General features: G+C 49.8%; 1 protein-coding gene across 1 annotated transcript in view; it reads left to right on the forward strand.

Annotated features, from left to right (window-relative positions):
- Positions 1-18,971, forward strand: part of CALB2 (calbindin 2) — a 139,581-nt gene that overhangs the window by 101,788 nt on the left and 18,822 nt on the right. Inside the window, exon 9 of the mRNA XM_033942941.1 lies at positions 4,707-4,746. Within this exon, the coding sequence (XP_033798832.1) occupies positions 4,707-4,746 (40 nt within the window). The remainder of the gene's footprint in view (positions 1-4,706; positions 4,747-18,971) is intronic.

Genomic DNA, 18,971 nt, shown 5'->3' on the forward strand with positions numbered 1-18,971 from the left:
ACTGGGCGTAAATTCGAAATCCTGAAACGGGTCTTTCCGGTTATCTCCCGTCTGCAGCTGTGGACCAGCTCCCGGCTCTTCGCGGGTGAACACTGAACAGAAGTATTGGTTTAGTAATTCTGCCTTCACAGAGTCTGATTCTGCAAAGTTACCATCCGATTGCTTCAGGCGAACTATCCCATCTTTGTTTCTTTTTCTGTCGCTAATATAGCTGAAGAAAGATTTATCCCCTTTCTTAATTTTCCGTGCTAGCTCTTCCTCCATTCGGAGTTTGGCCTCTCTGACTGCTGTTTTGACAGCTTTAGATCTGTCTAGATAGTCCTCTTTTGCCCCCTCTCTGCCTAAATGTTTGTAGTCGATAAAAGCGTCTCTTTTCTGTTTAACTAGGTCTGAAATTTCTTTACTGAACCATTGGGGTCTTTTGTTTCTCCTGCGTTTACTTACAGTCTTTATGTATTGGTCTGTTGCTTCGTGTAGTATGGACTTCAGAGTCAACCACATATCCTCCACATTATCAGTTTTTGCTTGTTTATGTAGCTCCTCATGGACGAACTCTCCCATGCGGTTGAAGTCTGTGCCTCTAAAGTTGAGAACCCTTGTTGCTGTGTTTGTTTTCGGGAATCCTTTCTTGAGGTTGAGCCAAACCATATTATGGTCGCTGGAGGCCAGTGTTTCTCCTACTGAGACTTCCGTGACGCTATCTCCGTTGGTGAGAACCAGGTCTAGCAACGCCTTGTCCCTGGTGGGTTCCAATACCAATTGCTTGAGGCGTGCGCCCTTTATGGAGTTTAATATTCTTCTGGTGCTACCCGTAGTCGCGGAGAGTGTGTCCCAATCTGCATCTGGCATGTTGAAGTCTCCTCTAATCTGCGCAGCAGCGCACCTTCCTTCATCCCACAGCACACCAGTTGCTGATTACTTCTCACATGGGAGACATCCACCAATCAGGGAGACAGAGCTAGAGCCTGATAAGCCAATCAGGAGCACTTCTACAAGGACCTCCTCTCAAGAATCCCCTGTCACAAATGTTGGCTCAAGCCCGTCACATTGGTGGGTTTCTGAGTGAGGATGGACTCTATAGTGCCCAAGATGGTTTTAATAATAATAATAAAAAAAATGTTTTATATTTAGTGTTGGTGGATTTATGGATGGGGCAACCTCAGGCATCCCACAGAAGTTTTATGTTTGGTGTGGACTATCCTCCAAAGAAAAGTGGTGTTGTGTCCTCTATAGCAAGTGATCCCAGGTGATCCGCCCTGGGTGCCATATTGATGGGGGTGCTGGCACCCCTCTTCCTCTCCACCCCCCCTGCCTCTTTTCACTCCTCCCCTCGCTACGCACACACACCCCTTTCCTTCCCCTCTAGTTGTTCACCACCGCAAGCAACAACTTCAACGTGCTCCTTGCGACCATATTGTCTCTCCTGCTGATGTCAATTTCAGGTGCCGCACATAGGAAGTGATGTCAGAGGCGAGCCAATAGGGTCGTGAGGAGCACATTGAAGTTCTTGTTGATCGCAGCGGTGAACAACTAGAGGTACGGAGGAAGGGAAAGGGGCACGCGTGCATGGCAGGGGGGAATCGGGGAAGGAGGAGGGATGGAGACGTGGAAGGGCGTCGCTGTCCTGGGCACCCCTCACCCTCGCTATGCCACTGCTCACCTTCTCCATGCTCTCCCCTGAGTGGTGAAGGCTTTTCCTGGGAGCTCCTTCCCTTCTCCCTCATTCCTCTTTCTTTCACTGTAAAAGAGATGAGCAGCTACTTGGAAAACTCAGGTAGCAGACCAGACTGGACACCCAAGAGTTGGCCAAGCTCACTGGGAGTCCTCCAATTCCAATTACCTGTGGTGCCCAAAACAAGATGGGTGGGATTCAAGAGAGAGAAAATGCTGAGTGGCTTCATTTTGGGCAGCAAATCTGAATATGAGTATATATAAGGATACAGTAGATATTGGAGGCTGGGAAGAGAGAACTAATCTCCTGATGGCAGCGGAAAGCAACTCTTAAGAGATTCTTCTTAACTAATTTGCTGTGTGGGTAATTGCTGTCAACGTGCTCTGGGGCCAGTGGGGAGAGGACCTTTTACAAGCCATCTCACCTGTACGAAGGGCCTCTGAAAAGTTCTCAGCCCAACCAATAAAGTTGGGGCAGCCTCCGTCAAGGGCTACACATTTAGTCCAGCGAGTTTCCACTTTATTCGTTCTGTATTTTATTTTATAGTTTTATACCCATAGAAAAAGGCCATTTTTACAAGCCTTCCCAGAAATGAGCTTGGTATGGGGGAAAAGACCCACACAGTTAATAAAAAGGTCCCCCAAGTTTGTTTGTTTTTTCCGCAATTTTTCCACACCAAAGTTTCCGCACTTTTATTTTTTAAACACTATTTTTTATTAAATATTGCAAAAGCAAATTACATCACTTTTCCACATAATCACTGCTTTGCGATACATTTTGCACATGGCCTTCTATGACAAGCTCTCTTACAACTTCTCCCACAAAAACATGAAAGTGCGGAAACGTTTTGAAGAACCCCCGTATTTTAAATATTGTGCATGTATATTTGTAAGCCGCTTTGAGCATTGGATGTTGCATGCTATACAAAATCTAAAGATCAAAAATTCCATTTTATTTGTTCCTCTATTTTCATTTACTGTTCCTCACAAATTGTTTTCTTTTTATTCTTTTAAACTCAGTAGAATGTTGGAAAACAATTATATACGTGGAGGGACATAATCAAAAGAAGCGCCGGCATCTCTCTTCCTCCCATGCTCCTTCCCACTCCTGCTCTGCCATGTGCGTGCTTTCACTCACCCCCCCCCCCCCCCCCGTACCTCTAGCTCAATACTGGTGCCAGCAACATCTCCAACTTGCTGCCTGTGCCAGCATCAGCGCTTTGATGTCACTTCCAGGTCCCATGACTAGAAGTGACAGAGGGTGCGCCGACACCGGTGCGGGCAGCACGTTGGTGGTGCTGCTCACACCAGGGAAGCTAAAGAGGTATGGAGGAAGGGACACGCACGTGACAGGGGTGGGGCAGGGAAGGAGTGCGGGGCGCCTCCCACCCTCACTACGCCACTGAATGTGGCTTTGTAAAGGAGCCCCAAATTTGGTGTGGGAGAAAAATTGTGGGAAACACATACTTAGGGACCCTTTTTCAGCTATGTGGGTCTTTTCCCCCCTGCTAAGCCCATTTCTAGAAAGGCTTATATAATCAGCCTTTCTATCAGTACAAAAATATAAACCAAAATAGAATTTAGCACATTAGAGCCCCAGATTATTCGTATTTAAATTTAAATCACTCTTGGGCTGAATATGAATAATGCATATGGGGACAGTATTCAGGGCCGAATCAAATTTAATACAAATATTCAGTACAGCCCTAGTACATAGATTAAAAGTAACTTCCATGCACTTCACCTCCCCTGAAAGCTTTTCATTTTGAGCATGTGTGTTCCTTTTGCCAATAGACACCCACTTTCTGATGCCCTAAAAGAGATGCTGAATCTTCATTAATAGTAATAATGTAAGGACCTTTCTGCTACCTTGTGTAAAGTCTGTTTCCACAGGCTAGAAAGTGAGAGGAGATTCTCCTCTTACCTTCAGGTTGGGGCAAAAGAGGAAGATTAAATCACTCCCAGGGCTAAGTTCTCCAAGGACAGTGCTTTTCTGCTCGTACACAGTCAGTTCAGTTTAATCATTTAACATACCACCTTTCATAACATACTAAAGCAGTTCACAACAAGTTAACTTTCAAGGTTATTTATTCACCCTAGCAAAACCTAATCCAGTTGGGGGTATAAGTATACAGTAATAGACAAAAAGACCCTGTTTTTTTCAGAGCCAAAAATAAATGGTACAATGCTACCAGACAACTCTTAGGGGTTTTCTTCTTTTTGAAATTGGGGAGTTCTTCCATTCCTGATCAAGCAAGCAGAAGTCCTCTTCTTATAATTATTATTGGTCTCACATCCTTTCTGCTGTAACCTCAAAACCTGCAAGCCACCTTATAAAAGGGCCCTTTTACTAAGCTAAGTGCACTTAATGCAGGAAAAATGGCCTAATGTAGGATGCACTAAAGCGTACTGTATTAGTTTTGCCATTTGTGCGAACACTAAGGTCCGGATTCTCTAACCGGCACTGATTTTCTAGGCGTTGGTAGGTGCCCAAACTCAGTAAAAAACAACCACACAATTGAAATGACATTTTTAATTGAGTTTCAAGGTGTCTATTGGCACCTAAAAAAAAATAGTACTGGAATCATGGGATTCCTAAAGTTCCATGGGAACTTTAGGCCGCTTAACACCACTGTGGGCATGGCTAACACCAGAAGTGGCATTAGGCAGCCTAAAGCACCTATGTAGGCTCGATTCATGACAAAGACAGGTCTACGTTTCTGGTGCCTATCTTTTCTGGAGGCGCAATTCTCTATACGGCACCGTTGCGTGATTGAGACGCAATCAGCGGCCCACTTTTTAGATGACCACCAATATCCGTGCTATATAGAGAATCTAAGCCTAAATCCAATTTTTATTCATTTTTAAATTTGGGGAGGTAGCGTGTCAGAGGCAGAGAATGTTATTCCATTAGTGCATTGATATTACTAACGTGCAAACTGATTAGTGTATCCTAAACAGGAGGCAGTAAATCTGCTGCAGCAATATTTATAAATGGCTGACACTTATTACCTATCACTCCTTTTTCCCTGTAGACTACTTCCTGTACAAGAGAACTTTCTACTGAAGTTTCAGGTAAGGAATCTCCTGAATGTCCACTTCTTAAGACTAAAGTTCTAAAGTTATAGAACACCATTAAGCATGCACGTAGCACTTGCATGAGTAACTACAGTAGAATCTCAGTTATCTGGCACCCATGGGGATTGGTGGATACCGGATAACTGCGATTCTGGTTAATTTAGAGTGTATTAGAAACCTTGTCTAACATGCTAAATTTCCACCCCTTGCCCTGAAGAACCAGCACAGCAGTAGTCCTAAGCCGTGAACACCCTCGCTTCCTCCCTTCATCCCTCCTCTCCCTGCTCGCGGTCTGTCCTGGCAGGGCCTTTCCTCTGACGCATTGGAAGTGACTAATTGTACAAATAGTTGAACGTTAAACTTATCAAGAATTCAAGTAAAGTTCAAATTATCAATTGCACTTCAGTCTCAGCTTGAATTATTTTAAGTGACTGTATGGAGTGATTGGACCCCAGGGAAAGTTATCCTTTGGCCTACTGTAGTAAGTATGGCCCTGGTCTACACCCAACTCAGAGACAGATTGACTTAAATTTTATTTTTTTTAATGTCCTTGTTGCTGGCACCCAATGAGTGAGACCAGGGTTACACTAATATTAAACCTTACCATCCAGTGATCATTGGATGCCAGATCACCCACTATAACATTTCCCCCATTGAAAGCACTAAGTCCTGTATGGCCCCCATCTCACATTGTTGAAACAGTTCTCCTTGTAGAAAATCCTAGATCTCCCTACTTCTAGGAGATCCTACAATAGGCATGCTCCAATCAATATCTGACATACTAAAATCACCTGTTAGTAGTACTTCCCCTGTCATAGCTATATTTTGAATGTCTTCAGTTAAATCTCGGTCCAATTTTTCTGTCTGTGAAAGAGACTGTACTCATATCATACTCAGTGCTTCTTCCTGGCTTTAATATTATCCTTAACATATACCACTCTCCTCCTTACCCTATCTTTTTTGTACAGATTATATACCAGTATAACTATATCCTAGTCATGTTTCTCTCTGAACCATGTCTGTGAAACCACCATTAAATCCAAATCAGCCTCTAGATCCAAAACCTTATTTTCCATGTTAAGGGCATTAGTATACACTGCTTTCCAGATGTTGCTTTTTTTCCCCATTTGTGCAGAAATGTTTAATGCATTACTTACCCAAGGGCTCATACTCACCTGGGGGCTTTGATCACATAGTCCCAACGATTCTAGTTTAAAGCTCTCCTCAGTAGGTTATCCAGACTGCTACTGAAGACATGCCTTCCCTTCTTTGATAGATGGACACCATCTCTACTCAACAGTGTACTGAAATGTATGTCTCTCTCATTGTATGCAAAAATTGTACATACAGCATTTTTGCTTTCAGGAGAAAACATGTAAATGGCCTTAAACTTGTAAGAAGCATTTTAGGAAAGCTGCTATTTACACATGTATGTCCACAGTATTATTCCTGAGGGAATTCTGCACAATAACATTAAAATTCCGCATAATATATTAATATAAGACCAATTTCTCCAAGTATAAATTAATTTAAAGCTACAAACAAAAAATTGATACTCAAAAATACATTTTAAGTTTTTGGTGCAGATTTTCCCCAGAAGTACAGTAATAGTGCACCATACATACCCGGAGCTTCTAATAATTTTTATTTCTGCAAGCCACTGAGTCCAAGGGGAACTCTGAGCTTCACACAGTGCTGACTTCTTACAGCAACATAGCAGTGTTCATAATTGGCATCAGTAGTTGAAAAAAAAATCTGGTACCTCTTACAATTTCTCTTGGGCTTTGCAGATTGCAAAATTAACACATGAAATCCAGAAGCCCTAACCAAATAACAAACAGAGAGAGAGAGAGAGAGAAATAGGTACACATACTGTCCCCTGACCCCTCCCTCAGATCATCCGCCCTAGTTCATCACCCTTCAATATTCTTTCTCAGCTTAACTTCCCTCCCCCTTCCACAACACCACATACAATCTCTTACCTCACCCAGTTCAAGAAGAATAGAGGACTTACCAAGATCCAACCTCCAAAGAATTATATACCAATCCTAGCAGCTTGGAATAAGGATTTGAACAAAGACATACATCTTTCTTCTCTCCATGATCTTCTTAAGATTGTGCCCGGAGTAGTTCTTAGTGTTGAGTTGCAGGATTGTCATTTTCATACCATATACAGAGCATATTTTTCCCAAAGGAGGGCCTTATTTGAGGGTTGTACAGATTATCCACAATGTTCTAAGTGCAATGGTTCATGGCGATGCTGTGCGAATTGCAGCCACCATTTTTTTTTTGAGTTTTCACTGGGACACAAGTTCATTTTACATTTCTCCATTGAGGTTGGGACTATAGAAAAAAATCATGTTCTGTTAGGCTTCCACGGCTGACATACATAGTAACATAGTAACATAGTAACATAGTAGATGACGGCAGATAAAGACCCGAATGGTCCATCCAGTCTGCCCAACCTGATTCAATTTAAATTTTTTTTTTTTTTTCCTTCTTAGCTATTTCTGGGCGAGAATCCAAAGCTCTACCCGGTACTGTGCCTGAGTTCCAACTGCCAAAATCTCCGTCAAGACCCACTCCAGCCCATCTACACCCTCCCAGCCATTGAAGCCCTCCCCAGCCCATCCTCCACCAAACGGCCATACACAGACACAGACCGTGCAAGTCTGCCCAGTTACTGGCCTAGTTCAATATTTAATATTATTTTCTGATTCTAAATCCTCTGTGTTCATCCCACGCTTCTTTGAACCTGGTTGTTGCTGTTTTCTGGGTCTTACCACTTCTTCTGAAGGCTGAAACGTCGGTTCTACCTACCCAGACGTGGCAAAATTTGGAAAACAGCAACAATCATTGGGGTAATTCATTGTTATATACTGTATATTGGAGTCAGTGCATTAAAGTCATTGCAATATAGACTCAATAAAGGCTCTTCACTTGTACCTTATCTTTGTTTTTGGACATTCTTTGCCATTGGCTACTGTACAGTATACTCTGCTGTTGCTGAATACAGAGAGATAAACATATTTATCCCAGGACAAGCAGGCATGATATTCTCACATGTGGGGTGACGTCATCTACGGAGCCCCAGCGCGGACAGCTTTTCAAGCAAACTTGATTGAAGTTTCAAGTTTGCTACACTGCACCACGCATGTGCATGCCTTCTTGCCCACTAGAGGGCGCATCCTCACCTCGTGGTCCTCAGTTCAGTTTTTTCCGCGGAGCCAGAAGCCCTGTGGAAATTGTGCTCTTTGAATTTAGCCTTCTGACACCGCGGCTGTGTGTTATTTCACGGTCGCTGTGCTTAATTTACTTTTCTTTCTTTCTTTTCTTTCAGTTTTCATCGAAAAAAAAAAAAAATCTTTTTCGTTCGGCTCCGGGGGCTCCCTTGTTCCCGGCTGGTTTTTGGGCCCATGTCCCATCCTGTGACGGGCTTTAAAAAGTGTACCCGGTGCGATCGGCTCCTGTCGATTACCGATCCTCACCGGTGGTGCTTGCGTTGCCTGGGCCCTGAACACCCCTCCGACACCTGTTCCCGGTGCTCCACTTTTCAACGAAGAGCTCTCCGCCGCCGTCAAGCTCGTATGGCGGAGCTCTTCGCTGTTGACCCCGCGGCGGGGAAGGCCTCGACGTCGGCCTCGGCTTCGGCCCCGGCCTTGACCTCGGCCTCGACTCCTTCGTCTTCGACCCCGAAGTCGGCGAAGGGTAAGTCCTCACTTCCTGCTTCTGTTTCAGCCTCGAAGAAGCCATCCTCGAGCTCCTCGGCGGGGGCGGGTGGGTCGTCCTCGGCCCCGCCCCGAGCGCCGAAGTCGGGTGCCCCGCGGGAATACTCGGTACCGAGGTCGCCCTCGAGGGAGCACCCAATGGCCCCGGACCTGCCGACTATGATGGGGGTTCCCGTCTTTCAGGATTTGCTTCGGGCTCTCATTGCCTCGGAGCTGTCCGGGGCCTTCACGCACCTTCAGCAGGCTTCGGCCTCGGCTGCCCCGGCGTCCGTGACCTCGGTCCCGGTGCCCTCGACTTCGGGCCCGGGGGGGGTTTCGGCCTCGGCCCCGACCTTGCCCTCGACCTCGGTTGACCAGCCTGAGCGGAGTGTGCGGCCTCGGGACAAGGTGCGGCGGGTTCGGAGGATCTCTTCCTCCTCGTCCTCGTCGAGGTCCTCCTGGGGTTCCTCGCCCTCGGGTCGGCCTCAGGCGAAGCGTCGGTCGAGGAAGCCCAAACGCCATCGGGCGTCTCCTCGACGACACGGTCGCTCCTCGCCGACCGGGGCCGAGACCCTGCGGGTCTCCGAACTGCGCCTCGATAACCCGAGGCTTTTTCGTTCGTCTGGGGTTGAGTGCTCGAGGGACTCCTCGCCAAGACGAAAGGGGCGTGCCTCGGTGCCCCATACCCCGGGGACTTCCCGTAGGGGTTCCTCGGGGCATGGGCGGTCCCCAACCCCGTCCAGATCGCTCGGTGCGGCTTCTTGGAGTTCGGGGTCTGGTACGGGTAAGGAACCTCGATACTCCCGCGAGGCTTCTCCTTCCTTCTTGGTGAGGCGCTCGTCTCGATCTCCCTCCCCGCCTTCGAAGCCCTCCTCTTTCTCGAGGTTCACTCTGGATATGGGAAGGGCTTTGGACCTTGATCTGGGAGCAGGATCACAGTACACGAAGGAGTTTTTGGAGGAGCAGGATTTACCCTCCCCTCCTCGAGAGACGCCTCGGTTACCTCTCAATAAGGTGCTTAATCAGACCTTTTTGAGGAACCTTGACTCCCCTCTTACAGTCACAGCGGTGCCTTCTAAGATGGAGTCTAAATATCGTACGGTTCCGTGCAAGGGCTTTGATAAGGCTCAGCTGTCCCACCAGTCCCTGCTGGTGGAGTCAGCTTTGAAGAAGTCGCAGCCGTCCAGGGTCTCGGCGGCTGTTCCCCCCGGACGGGAGGGACGGACTTTGGACAAGTTTGGTCGTCGCCTCTATTCCAACTCTTTGATGGCGACCAGGGTCCTGAATTACGCATTCACCTTCTCGTCTTATTTGAGACAGATGGTGAAGTCGTTGCCGAGGTATTATGGAGTCATGCCAGATTCCCATAAAGAGGATTTTGGGGCTTTTATGTCCAATTTGTCCCAACTGCGTCTCTACCTCTTCCATGCGGTGTATGACGCATTTGAGCTCGCCTCTCGGGTGTCAGCCTTCGCAGTGGCCATGCGCCATCTGGCATGGCTCCGTACCCTGGATATGGACCCGAACCTACAAGAACGTCTGGCCAATCTTCCATGTGTTGGCTCAGAGCTGTTTGATGAGTCCTTGGAGGCGGCGACCAAGCGTTTGTCTGAGCATGAGCGCTCTATTGCCTCGTTGGTCCGTCCCAAACCCCGTGCTCCGCCACAGAAGCCGTTTAGACCTCCTCTGCGGCGGTACCCGCAGAAGTCGACGCCGGCCTTTTCCAGGCCTCCACCCCGACGTCCCCAACAGCAGGGCAGGGCGTCCCAACCAAAGCCTCAGGCACAAGGAGCGTCTAAACCCGCTCCGTCTTTTTGACGTGATGCGCGGTTGGGGGCGGGCCCCCTCCGCACTGTCAAAGGACCCCCTTCCTATCGAGGGCCGAGATCACGTCGGACGCTTGGGTGCTCCGGATCATCTCCAAGGGCTACTCGCTGAATTTCTTGTCCATGCCACCGGAACATCCACCAGCGGCTTCTCTTTGCGGCCGAGACCAGCTTCCTCTTCTCCTGTCCGAGGCCCGGTCCTTGTTGGGCCTTCGGGCGGTGGAGCATGTGCCCCCGAACCAAAGGGGACGGGGGTTTTACTCCCGTTACTTTTTGGTCCCGAAGAAGACCGGGGACTTACGCCCCATTCTGGACCTCCGGAGGCTCAACAAGTTCCTTGTCCGGGAGAAGTTCCGTATGTTGTCCCTTCCAGTCCTGTACCTTCTACTAGACTCGGGGGACTGGATGTGCTCCCTGGACCTCAAGGAAGCGTATACGCATGTTCCGGTGCATCCCACCTTTCGCCAGTACTTACGGTTCCAGGTGGGGGAGTTGCACCTCCAATATCGAGTCCTCCCCTTCGGGCTGGCCTCGTCTCCTCGGGTCTTTACGAAGTGTATGGTAGTGGTCGCGGCTGCCCTACAATCCCAAGGGCTGCAGGTCTTCCCCTACCTGGACGATTGGCTGATCAAGGCTTCATCCCAGGAGGGGGTTATCTCAGCGACCCGACAGACTATCATCTTCCTTCAAAGTCTGGGGTACGAGGTAAATTTTCCCAAATCGCAGTTGTGCCCGGCTCAATCCCTTCAGTTTATCGGGGCCGTGCTGGACACGGTTCGCCTTCGTGCATTCCTGCCCTCGTCGAGACTGGAGGCTCTACTTCGCCTGGGCCGTCAGATTCTGCTGCAGCGCTCCGTCTCTGCACATCGGCTGATGATTCTGCTCGGCCACATGGCTTCGACAGTTCATGTCACGCCGTTTGCCCGATTGCGTCTGAGAATCCCTAAGTGGACCTTGGTCTCCCAGTGGCGCCAGGATCGAGACCCGCTCTCCCTTCCTGTAACGGTCACTCCTTCCTTGAGACGATCGCTCCGTTGGTGGACCAACTCTTCCAATCTTTCCAGGGGTTTGCTCTTTCTCATCCCTCCGCATCGCAAGGTCCTGACCACGGACTCTTCGGAGTACGCGTGGGGAGCTCATCTCGACGGTCTGCGGACTCAAGCGCTATGGTCGGCGGAGGACCGTCGTTGTCACATCAATGTGTTGGAGCTTCGTACCATTTTTCTGGCAGCCCGAGCCTTCGCTCATCTGCTGCGCAATCAGGTGGTCCTGGTACGGACGGACAACAAAGTGGCGATGTATTATGTAAACAAACAAGGGGGAACGGGCTCTTGGTCCCTGTGCCGGGAAGCTTTGCGCCTTTGGGAATGGGCAACGTCCCAGAACATCTTCCTGCGGGCGGTTTACATTCAGGGAGAGAAGAATTGTCTAGCCGACAAACTCAGTCGTCTTCTCCAGCCGCAAGAGTGGTCGCTCAACTCCCGAGTTCTGCGCGAGGTCTTCGACTGCTGGGGGACGCCTCAGGTGGATCTGTTCGCCTCCCCGGAGACTCACAAACTGCCCCTCTATTGTTCACGAATTTACTCCCAGGACCGTCTCGAGGCAGATGCCTTCCTTCTCGACTGGGGAGGGAGATTCCTTTATGCATTTCCTCCTTTTCCTCTGATCTTGAGGACGTTGGTTCGTCTCAAGTCGTCCGGAGCCACTATGATTCTCATCGCACCTCGTTGGCCTCGTCAGCACTGGTTCTCCCTGCTCCTTCAACTCAGTGTCAGGGAGCCTCTACTTCTGCCTGTGTTTCCCTCTCTGCTGTCTCAGAGTCGGGGTTCGCTGTTGCATCCCAATCTTCAGTCATTACATCTGACTGCTTGGTTCCTTTCCCCCTGACTTCGGCGGTCAGGGAGGTGTTGGAAGCCTCGCGAAAGGCCTCGACTCGGCTTTGTTATTCCCAGAAGTGGACCAGATTTTCATCCTGGTGTACCTCGCACCATCTGGATCCAAAGTTGGTTCAGGTGTCCTCGGTTCTGGAGTATTTGTTACATTTGTCCGAGTCTGGCCTGAAGACATCCTCCATCCGGGTACATCTCAGTGCTATTGCTGCTTTCCATCGGCATCTAGAGGGACGTTCTCTCTCTCTTCATCCTCTGGTGGTTCGGTTCATGAGGGGTTTAGTTAATGTTAATCCTCCTCTGAAACCTCCTCCTGTAGTTTGGGATCTGAATGTGGTCTTGGCTCAGCTGATGAAACCTCCCTTTGAGCCAATTGACAAGTCTCTTCCTAAGTTTCTCACTTGGAAGGTGGTCTTTTTACTTGCGCTCACGTCTGCTCGTCGAATTAGTGAGCTTCAGGCTTTGGTTGCGGACCCGCCCTTTACTGTGTTCCATCATGACAAGGTGGTTCTTCGCACCCATCCTAAATTTCTACCTAAGGTTGTGTCTGATTTTCACCTCAATCAGTCTATTGTCCTTCCGGTGTTCTTTCCGAAGCCCCACTCTCATCCTGGAGAGGCGGCACTTCACACGGTTGACTGTAAGAGGGCGTTGGCTTTTTATCTCCAACGTACCAAGTCTTATCGGAAGGTTCCTCAATTATTTTTGTCCTTTGATCCTAATCGGCTGGGACATCCTATTTCCAAGCGCACCTTGTCCAACTGGCTAGCGGCTTGTATTTCTTTTTGCTACGCTCAGGCTGGTCTCACGCTCCATGGTCGAGTCACGGGGCATAAGGTCAGGGCTATGGCAGCTTCTGTTGCTTTCCTCCGGTCTACTCCTGTGGAGGACATATGTAAAGCTGCCACTTGGTCTTCGGTTCATACGTTCACCTCCCACTACTGTCTGGACACTTTGTCCAGAAACGACGGCCGGTTTGGCCAGTCGGTGTTACGTAACCTGTTTTCCTAAATTGCCATCCTCCCACCTACCCTTTTTTGGTTGGCTTGGAGGTCACCCACATGTGAGAATATCATGCCTGCTTGTCCTGGGATAAAGCACAGTTACTTACCGTAACAGGTGTTATCCAGGGACAGCAGGCATATATTCTCACAACCCGCCCACCTCCCCAGGGATGGCTTCTTTGCTGGTTATGGAACTGAGGACCACGAGGTGAGGATGCGCCCTCTAGTGGGCAAGAAGGCATGCACATGCGTGGTGCAGTGTAGCAAACTTGAAACTTCAATCAAGTTTGCTTGAAAAGCTGTCCGCGCTGGGGCTCTGTAGATGACGTCACCCCACATGTGAGAATATATGCCTGCTGTCCCTGGATAACACCTGTTACGGTAAGTAACTGTGCTTTTGGGTATCACTGTTCAATTACTTGCAATTAGTATTGGGTTACTCCCTTTGCTTTTCTTTTGAGGGCCTTGTTTTTAATAAATCTGCTTCCTTGGAGGCTCAAGGTGCAGAGTAAAAACTTTTCTTAGGGATAGCCTATATCTTGGGGGGAAAATATGAATACTAAACATTGGTTACCCATATGAAGCATATGTTGTGTGTGACTCCCCTGAAGACATCTTAGCAAATCAGGGTCTCCTGTTGGGGGGAAGGGAGGGACTCAAGCTAAATGAACTTTTGATTATATGGAGGCTTAAGTTTGTACCATTACTACTGCATGCATGATTACAGCATTCATTATTTAATTCCTGTTGGTGAAAAGAATTGTCTGGCTATAAGATGTATGTGGACGTTTGACCAATGATGACAGTAAGCTAACTATTAAGCAGTTGTGTACCATGATGTGCTGCTGCTGTTGCTTTTGAGGTCTTTTTTTTTTCTTCCAGCAGAGGAGGGTTGCTATATTATATACATTGCGTTACAACTGTAGGCAGCGGAATGCTTTTTTGTTTGGGGGGGGGAGGGTAAAATCTTTATCCCAGGACAAGCAGGCAGCATATTCTTAACGCATGGGTGACATCACCGACGGAGCCCCGGTACGGACATTTTTCACTAGAAAGTTCTAGTTGGCTGCACCGCGCATGCGCGAGTGCCTTCCCGCCCGCCGGAGGAGTGCGTGGTCCCCAGTTTCTTCGTTTCCGCGGAGCGAAGACGCATGTGGTTTCAACGGCCGTTGAAAACATCCTTTTTGCCTTCCCGCTCGCGCTTTTTTCTCGTTTTTTCTCTTTTCCCCACTTCGGGTTCTCTTTTTTATTCGATTCAAAAAAAAAAAAAAAAAATCTCTCGATTTTCTCTATTTTTTGAAACCGGCCCCAGCGGGGCCTGTTGTCACCATATAGGCCTCTGGTTTTGATTTTGCGGAGGCCGTGTTTCCCTTCATGCCCCCTCAACCGGGCTTTAAGAAGTGCCAGCGGTGTGCACGCCCGATCTCCCTCACTGACCCACACAATTGGTGCCTACAGTGTTTGGGTCCAGAGCATCGGGCTGACACCTGCACCCGCTGTGCCACTCTTAAGAAACGCACCTTAAAAAATCGGCAGATCCAGCAGAACATCCTTTTTGGTACCGGATCTGCTATGGAACCTGCAGCGACGTCGACGGTACCGCAAAAGACGGCACCGACCACTTCGATGACGCCCGATCCTTCCTCAGGGTCGCTGGCACCAGGTAAGCCGGCTAAGAAGCCTTCCACCTCCCTTGAGCGCCCGCCTGCCACAGTGGCGACGCCGGTGCTCCCGGCCCCACGCCGACCCCGCAAACGCTCTGCCCCGATCTCGGTGAGTGCCTCGTCATCGGCCTCCTCATTACCGGGGCGTGGAGCAGCACCTATGGAACCGAAAAAGAAAAAAGCGGTCCCGGTGCCACCCCTGGATGACCGCATCGCGGCCATACTCCATGACAAATTGCAGGAACAGCTGCAGCAACAACTCCAGCACCTGTTACCGACCCTCTTGGCACCACTTCTTTCGGTACCAGACCGGCCCGAGCCTCGCACCATCCCACCAGTGTCCACCCCTTCGGTGCCACTCAACACTTCCATGCCAGTCCTCTCGGCTGAACCACCCCGTTCTCATCCTGTGGTACAGACCCGCTCTGAGGTCGATCTCCTTGGGACCAGGAAGGGCGCCTGTCTCCCCGGGACCCAGAATGGCACCGCTCTTCCCGGGACCGGGATCAACACCGGTCTTCCTCTCCTGGTACCGTCTCCATGCGCTCTGGCAAGTCTCTTTCTAAGACCCGCCACACCGAGCCTTCCACCCCGACATCTCGGCGTGCGCACACTGATATCAGGGACCCGGACTTATGGGAAGAATCCCCACCCGGTACCGAGGAGGACGCATCATCCACAGACGAGGAACCCTCAGTGACCCACTTCCAAGCCTGAGCAATCCTCTTTCACCAAATTCCTCAGGGAGATGTTGGCGGCTCTTTCTATTCCTTTAGAGTCTGACTCCAAAAAGTCCCAGGCCTTTCTGGATGCCTTAGACTTTGAACAACCTCCCAAAGAGTTCCTCAAGTTACCCGTCCATGACATACTGCGGGAAACTTTTTATAAAAATTGGGAAAATCCACTCACTGTCCCCGGAGCTCCTCGTAAGCTTGACAGCCTATACAGGGTAATCCCAATTCCGGGTTTTGACAAACCTCAATTGCCCCATGAGTCTCTCCTAGTTGAGTCTACATTAAAGAAAACTCAGGGCTCCAGTGTTTATGCCTCCACCCCTCCTGGCAGAGAAGGCAAAACGATGGATAAGTTTGGCAAACGCCTTTATCAAAATGCCATGCTAGCCAACAGGGCGAATAATTACACATTTCACTTCTCATTTTATATGAAGTATCTCGTACAACAACTATCCGCCCTACAAAAATACATCCCTGAACGCAAAGTTCCACTCTTTCAACAACAAATTTCCAGCCTCCTTCAACTGCGGAAATTCATGGTGCGCTCTATTTATGATTCCTTTGAGCTGACCTCCCAAACGTCTGCCATAGCTGTTGCCATGCGACGTCTGGCCTGGTTGAGGGTATCTGATCTTGACATCAACCACCAAGACCGCCTAGCTAACGCACCCTGTCTTGGGGATGAACTTTTTGGGGAGTCCCTGGTTTCAACCACCCAGAAGCTCTCAGCACATGAGACCAGATGGGACACTCTGGTAAAACCTAAAAAGAAGGCTCCACCTGCTCGTCCTTATAGACCACAGTCCTCTTACCAGCGCAGGTTCTCGGCCAGGCCTCTCAACCCGCCCCAACAGCAGCCTCGCAGACCTCGTCAACAACAACACACTCAGGCTCGCTCTCAATCTCACCAACCTGCCAAGCCTCTTCCTCCGTCAAAACCATCTCAGCCCTTTTGACTCCTTTCTCCAGGGCATAGCCAGTCTTCCACCATCATTACCTCTTCCTCAGCCAATCGGAGGACGTCTCCAACTCTTCCTCAACCATTGGGAGGTCATCACATCAGACCTGTGGGTCCTCAACATCATCCGCCACGGCTACTCTCTCAACTTCCAGACTCTTCCACCAGACAACCCTCCTATAGAGTCTGCGTCCCACTCCTCCCAGTCCCTTCTCCTCCTAAGGGAGGTCCAATCCCTCCTCCTCAATGCCATCGAAGAGGTTCCCACAGACCAAAGGGGTCAGGGATTCTACTCCCGCTACTTCCTGTTTCCCAAGAAGACAGGAGACCTTCGTCCCATCCTCGATCTCTGGGACCTCAACAAGTGTCTGGTCAAGGAAAAGTTCAGAATGCTCTCCCTGGCCACGCTTTATCCTCTTCTCTCTCAACACGACTGGCTATGTTCCCTGGACCTCAAAGAGGCCTACACTCACATTCCAATCCATCTGAATTCACATCGCTACCTCCGATTTCAGGTACAGCACCGCCACTATCAGTACAAGGTGCTACCCTTTGGCCTCGCATCATCGCCCAGGGTGTTCACCAAGTGCCTTATTGTGGTGGCGGCCTTTCTCAGGTCTCACAACCTCCAGGTGTTCCCCTACTTGGACGATTGGTTGGTAAAAGCACCTATGTCTCCACTTGTGCTACAAGCCACTCAGTACACCATCTCCTTCCTCCATCTCCTGGGGTTCGAGATCAACTACCCCAAGTCGCATCTGCTTCCCACACAGCGACTTCAGTTCATTGGAGCCGTTCTCGACACCACTCTCATGAGGGCGTTTCTCCCCTCCGACCGCCAACGGACCCTGCTCCACCTCTGCCGCCAGGTGCTCCTTCATCACTCCATTCCAGCTCGGCAGATGATGGTCCTCCTGGGCCACATGGCCTCGACGGTCCATGTGCTTCCTCTGGTGCGACTCCACCTCAGGACACCTCAATGGACTCTAGCCAACCAATGGTCACAGACCACCGATCCTCTTTCTCATCCCATCTCTGTGACATCGTCTCTTCAGCAATCTCTTCAATGGTGGTTGAACTCATCCAATCTTTCCAGGGGTCTACTCTTTCATCTACCCCCTCACTCCATGATCATAACCACAGATGCCTCCCCCTATGCATGGGGAGCTCACCTGGGAGAACTTTGCACTCAGGGACTCTGGACCCCTCAGGAGCATCAACATCACATCAATTTCCTGGAACTCAGGGCCATGTTCTATGCCCTCAAGGCCTTCCAGCACCTTCTCTACCCTCAGGTTCTTCTCCTGTGCACAGACAACCAAGTCGCCATGTATTACATAAACAAGCAAGGCGGCACCGGATCTCCCCTCCTCTGTCAGGAGGCCATCCGCATCTGGACCTGGGCCACGGCCCGCAGTCTCTTCCTCAAGGCTGTCTATATCCAGGGCGAACAGAACTCCCTGGCCGACAATCTCAGCCGCATCCTTCAACCTCACGAGTGGACTCTGGATCCCCCCACACTCTGCTCCATCTTTGCTCGGTGGGGCACCCCTCAGGTGGACCTCTTTGCAGCTCCTCACAACCATCAGCTGCCCCAGTTCTGTTCCAGACTCTTCTCTCCTCATCGTCTGGCCCCGGATGCATTCCTGCTCGACTGGACGGATCGGTTCCTCTATGCCTTTCCTCCACTGCCTCTGATGTTGCGGACGTTATTCAAACACCGCAGGGACAAAGCCACCATGATTCTCATCGCTCCTCGGTGGCCTCGCCAACACTGGTTCTCCCTCCTGCTCCAGCTCAGCTCCAGGGAGCCCATTCCTCTTCCTGTGTTTCCTACTCTACTTACACAGCAGCATCAGTCTCTACTGCATCCCAATCTGTCCTCGCTCCACCTGACAGCTTGGTTTCTCTCGGGCTGACCTCTCCAGAGAATCTATCTCAGCCTGTCCGTCGTATTCTGGATGCCTCCAGGAAACCGGCCACCCTCCAATGTTACCATCAGAAGTGGACCCGGTTCTCCTCTTGGTGTCTGCTTCATCATCACGATCCCACCTCATTGGCGGTGGAAACCGTACTGGACTATTTGCTCTCTCTCTCCGACGCTGGCCTCAAGTCGACCTCAATCAGAGTCCACCTCAGTGCCATCACTGCGTTCCATGAGCCTAACCTCAGAAAACCTCTTACGGCTCATCCCCTGGTTTCCCGGTTCATGAGAGGCCTCTTCAATGTCAAACCACCTCTGAAGCCTCCTCCAGTCGTCTGGGACCTGAATGTGGTTTTATCAGCACTCATGAAACCTCCGTTTGAGCCTCTTGCCACAACTTCACTCAAATTTATTACATGGAAGGTGCTTTTCCTCATTGCCATCACCTCTGCCAGGAGGGTTAGTGAGCTGCATGCACTGGTTGCCGACCCACCTTTCACTGTTTTTCACCATGAC

This window comes from Geotrypetes seraphini, chromosome 4 (genome assembly GCF_902459505.1).
Source record: "Geotrypetes seraphini chromosome 4, aGeoSer1.1, whole genome shotgun sequence".
Classification (NCBI taxonomy): Eukaryota; Metazoa; Chordata; class Amphibia; order Gymnophiona; family Dermophiidae; genus Geotrypetes; species Geotrypetes seraphini.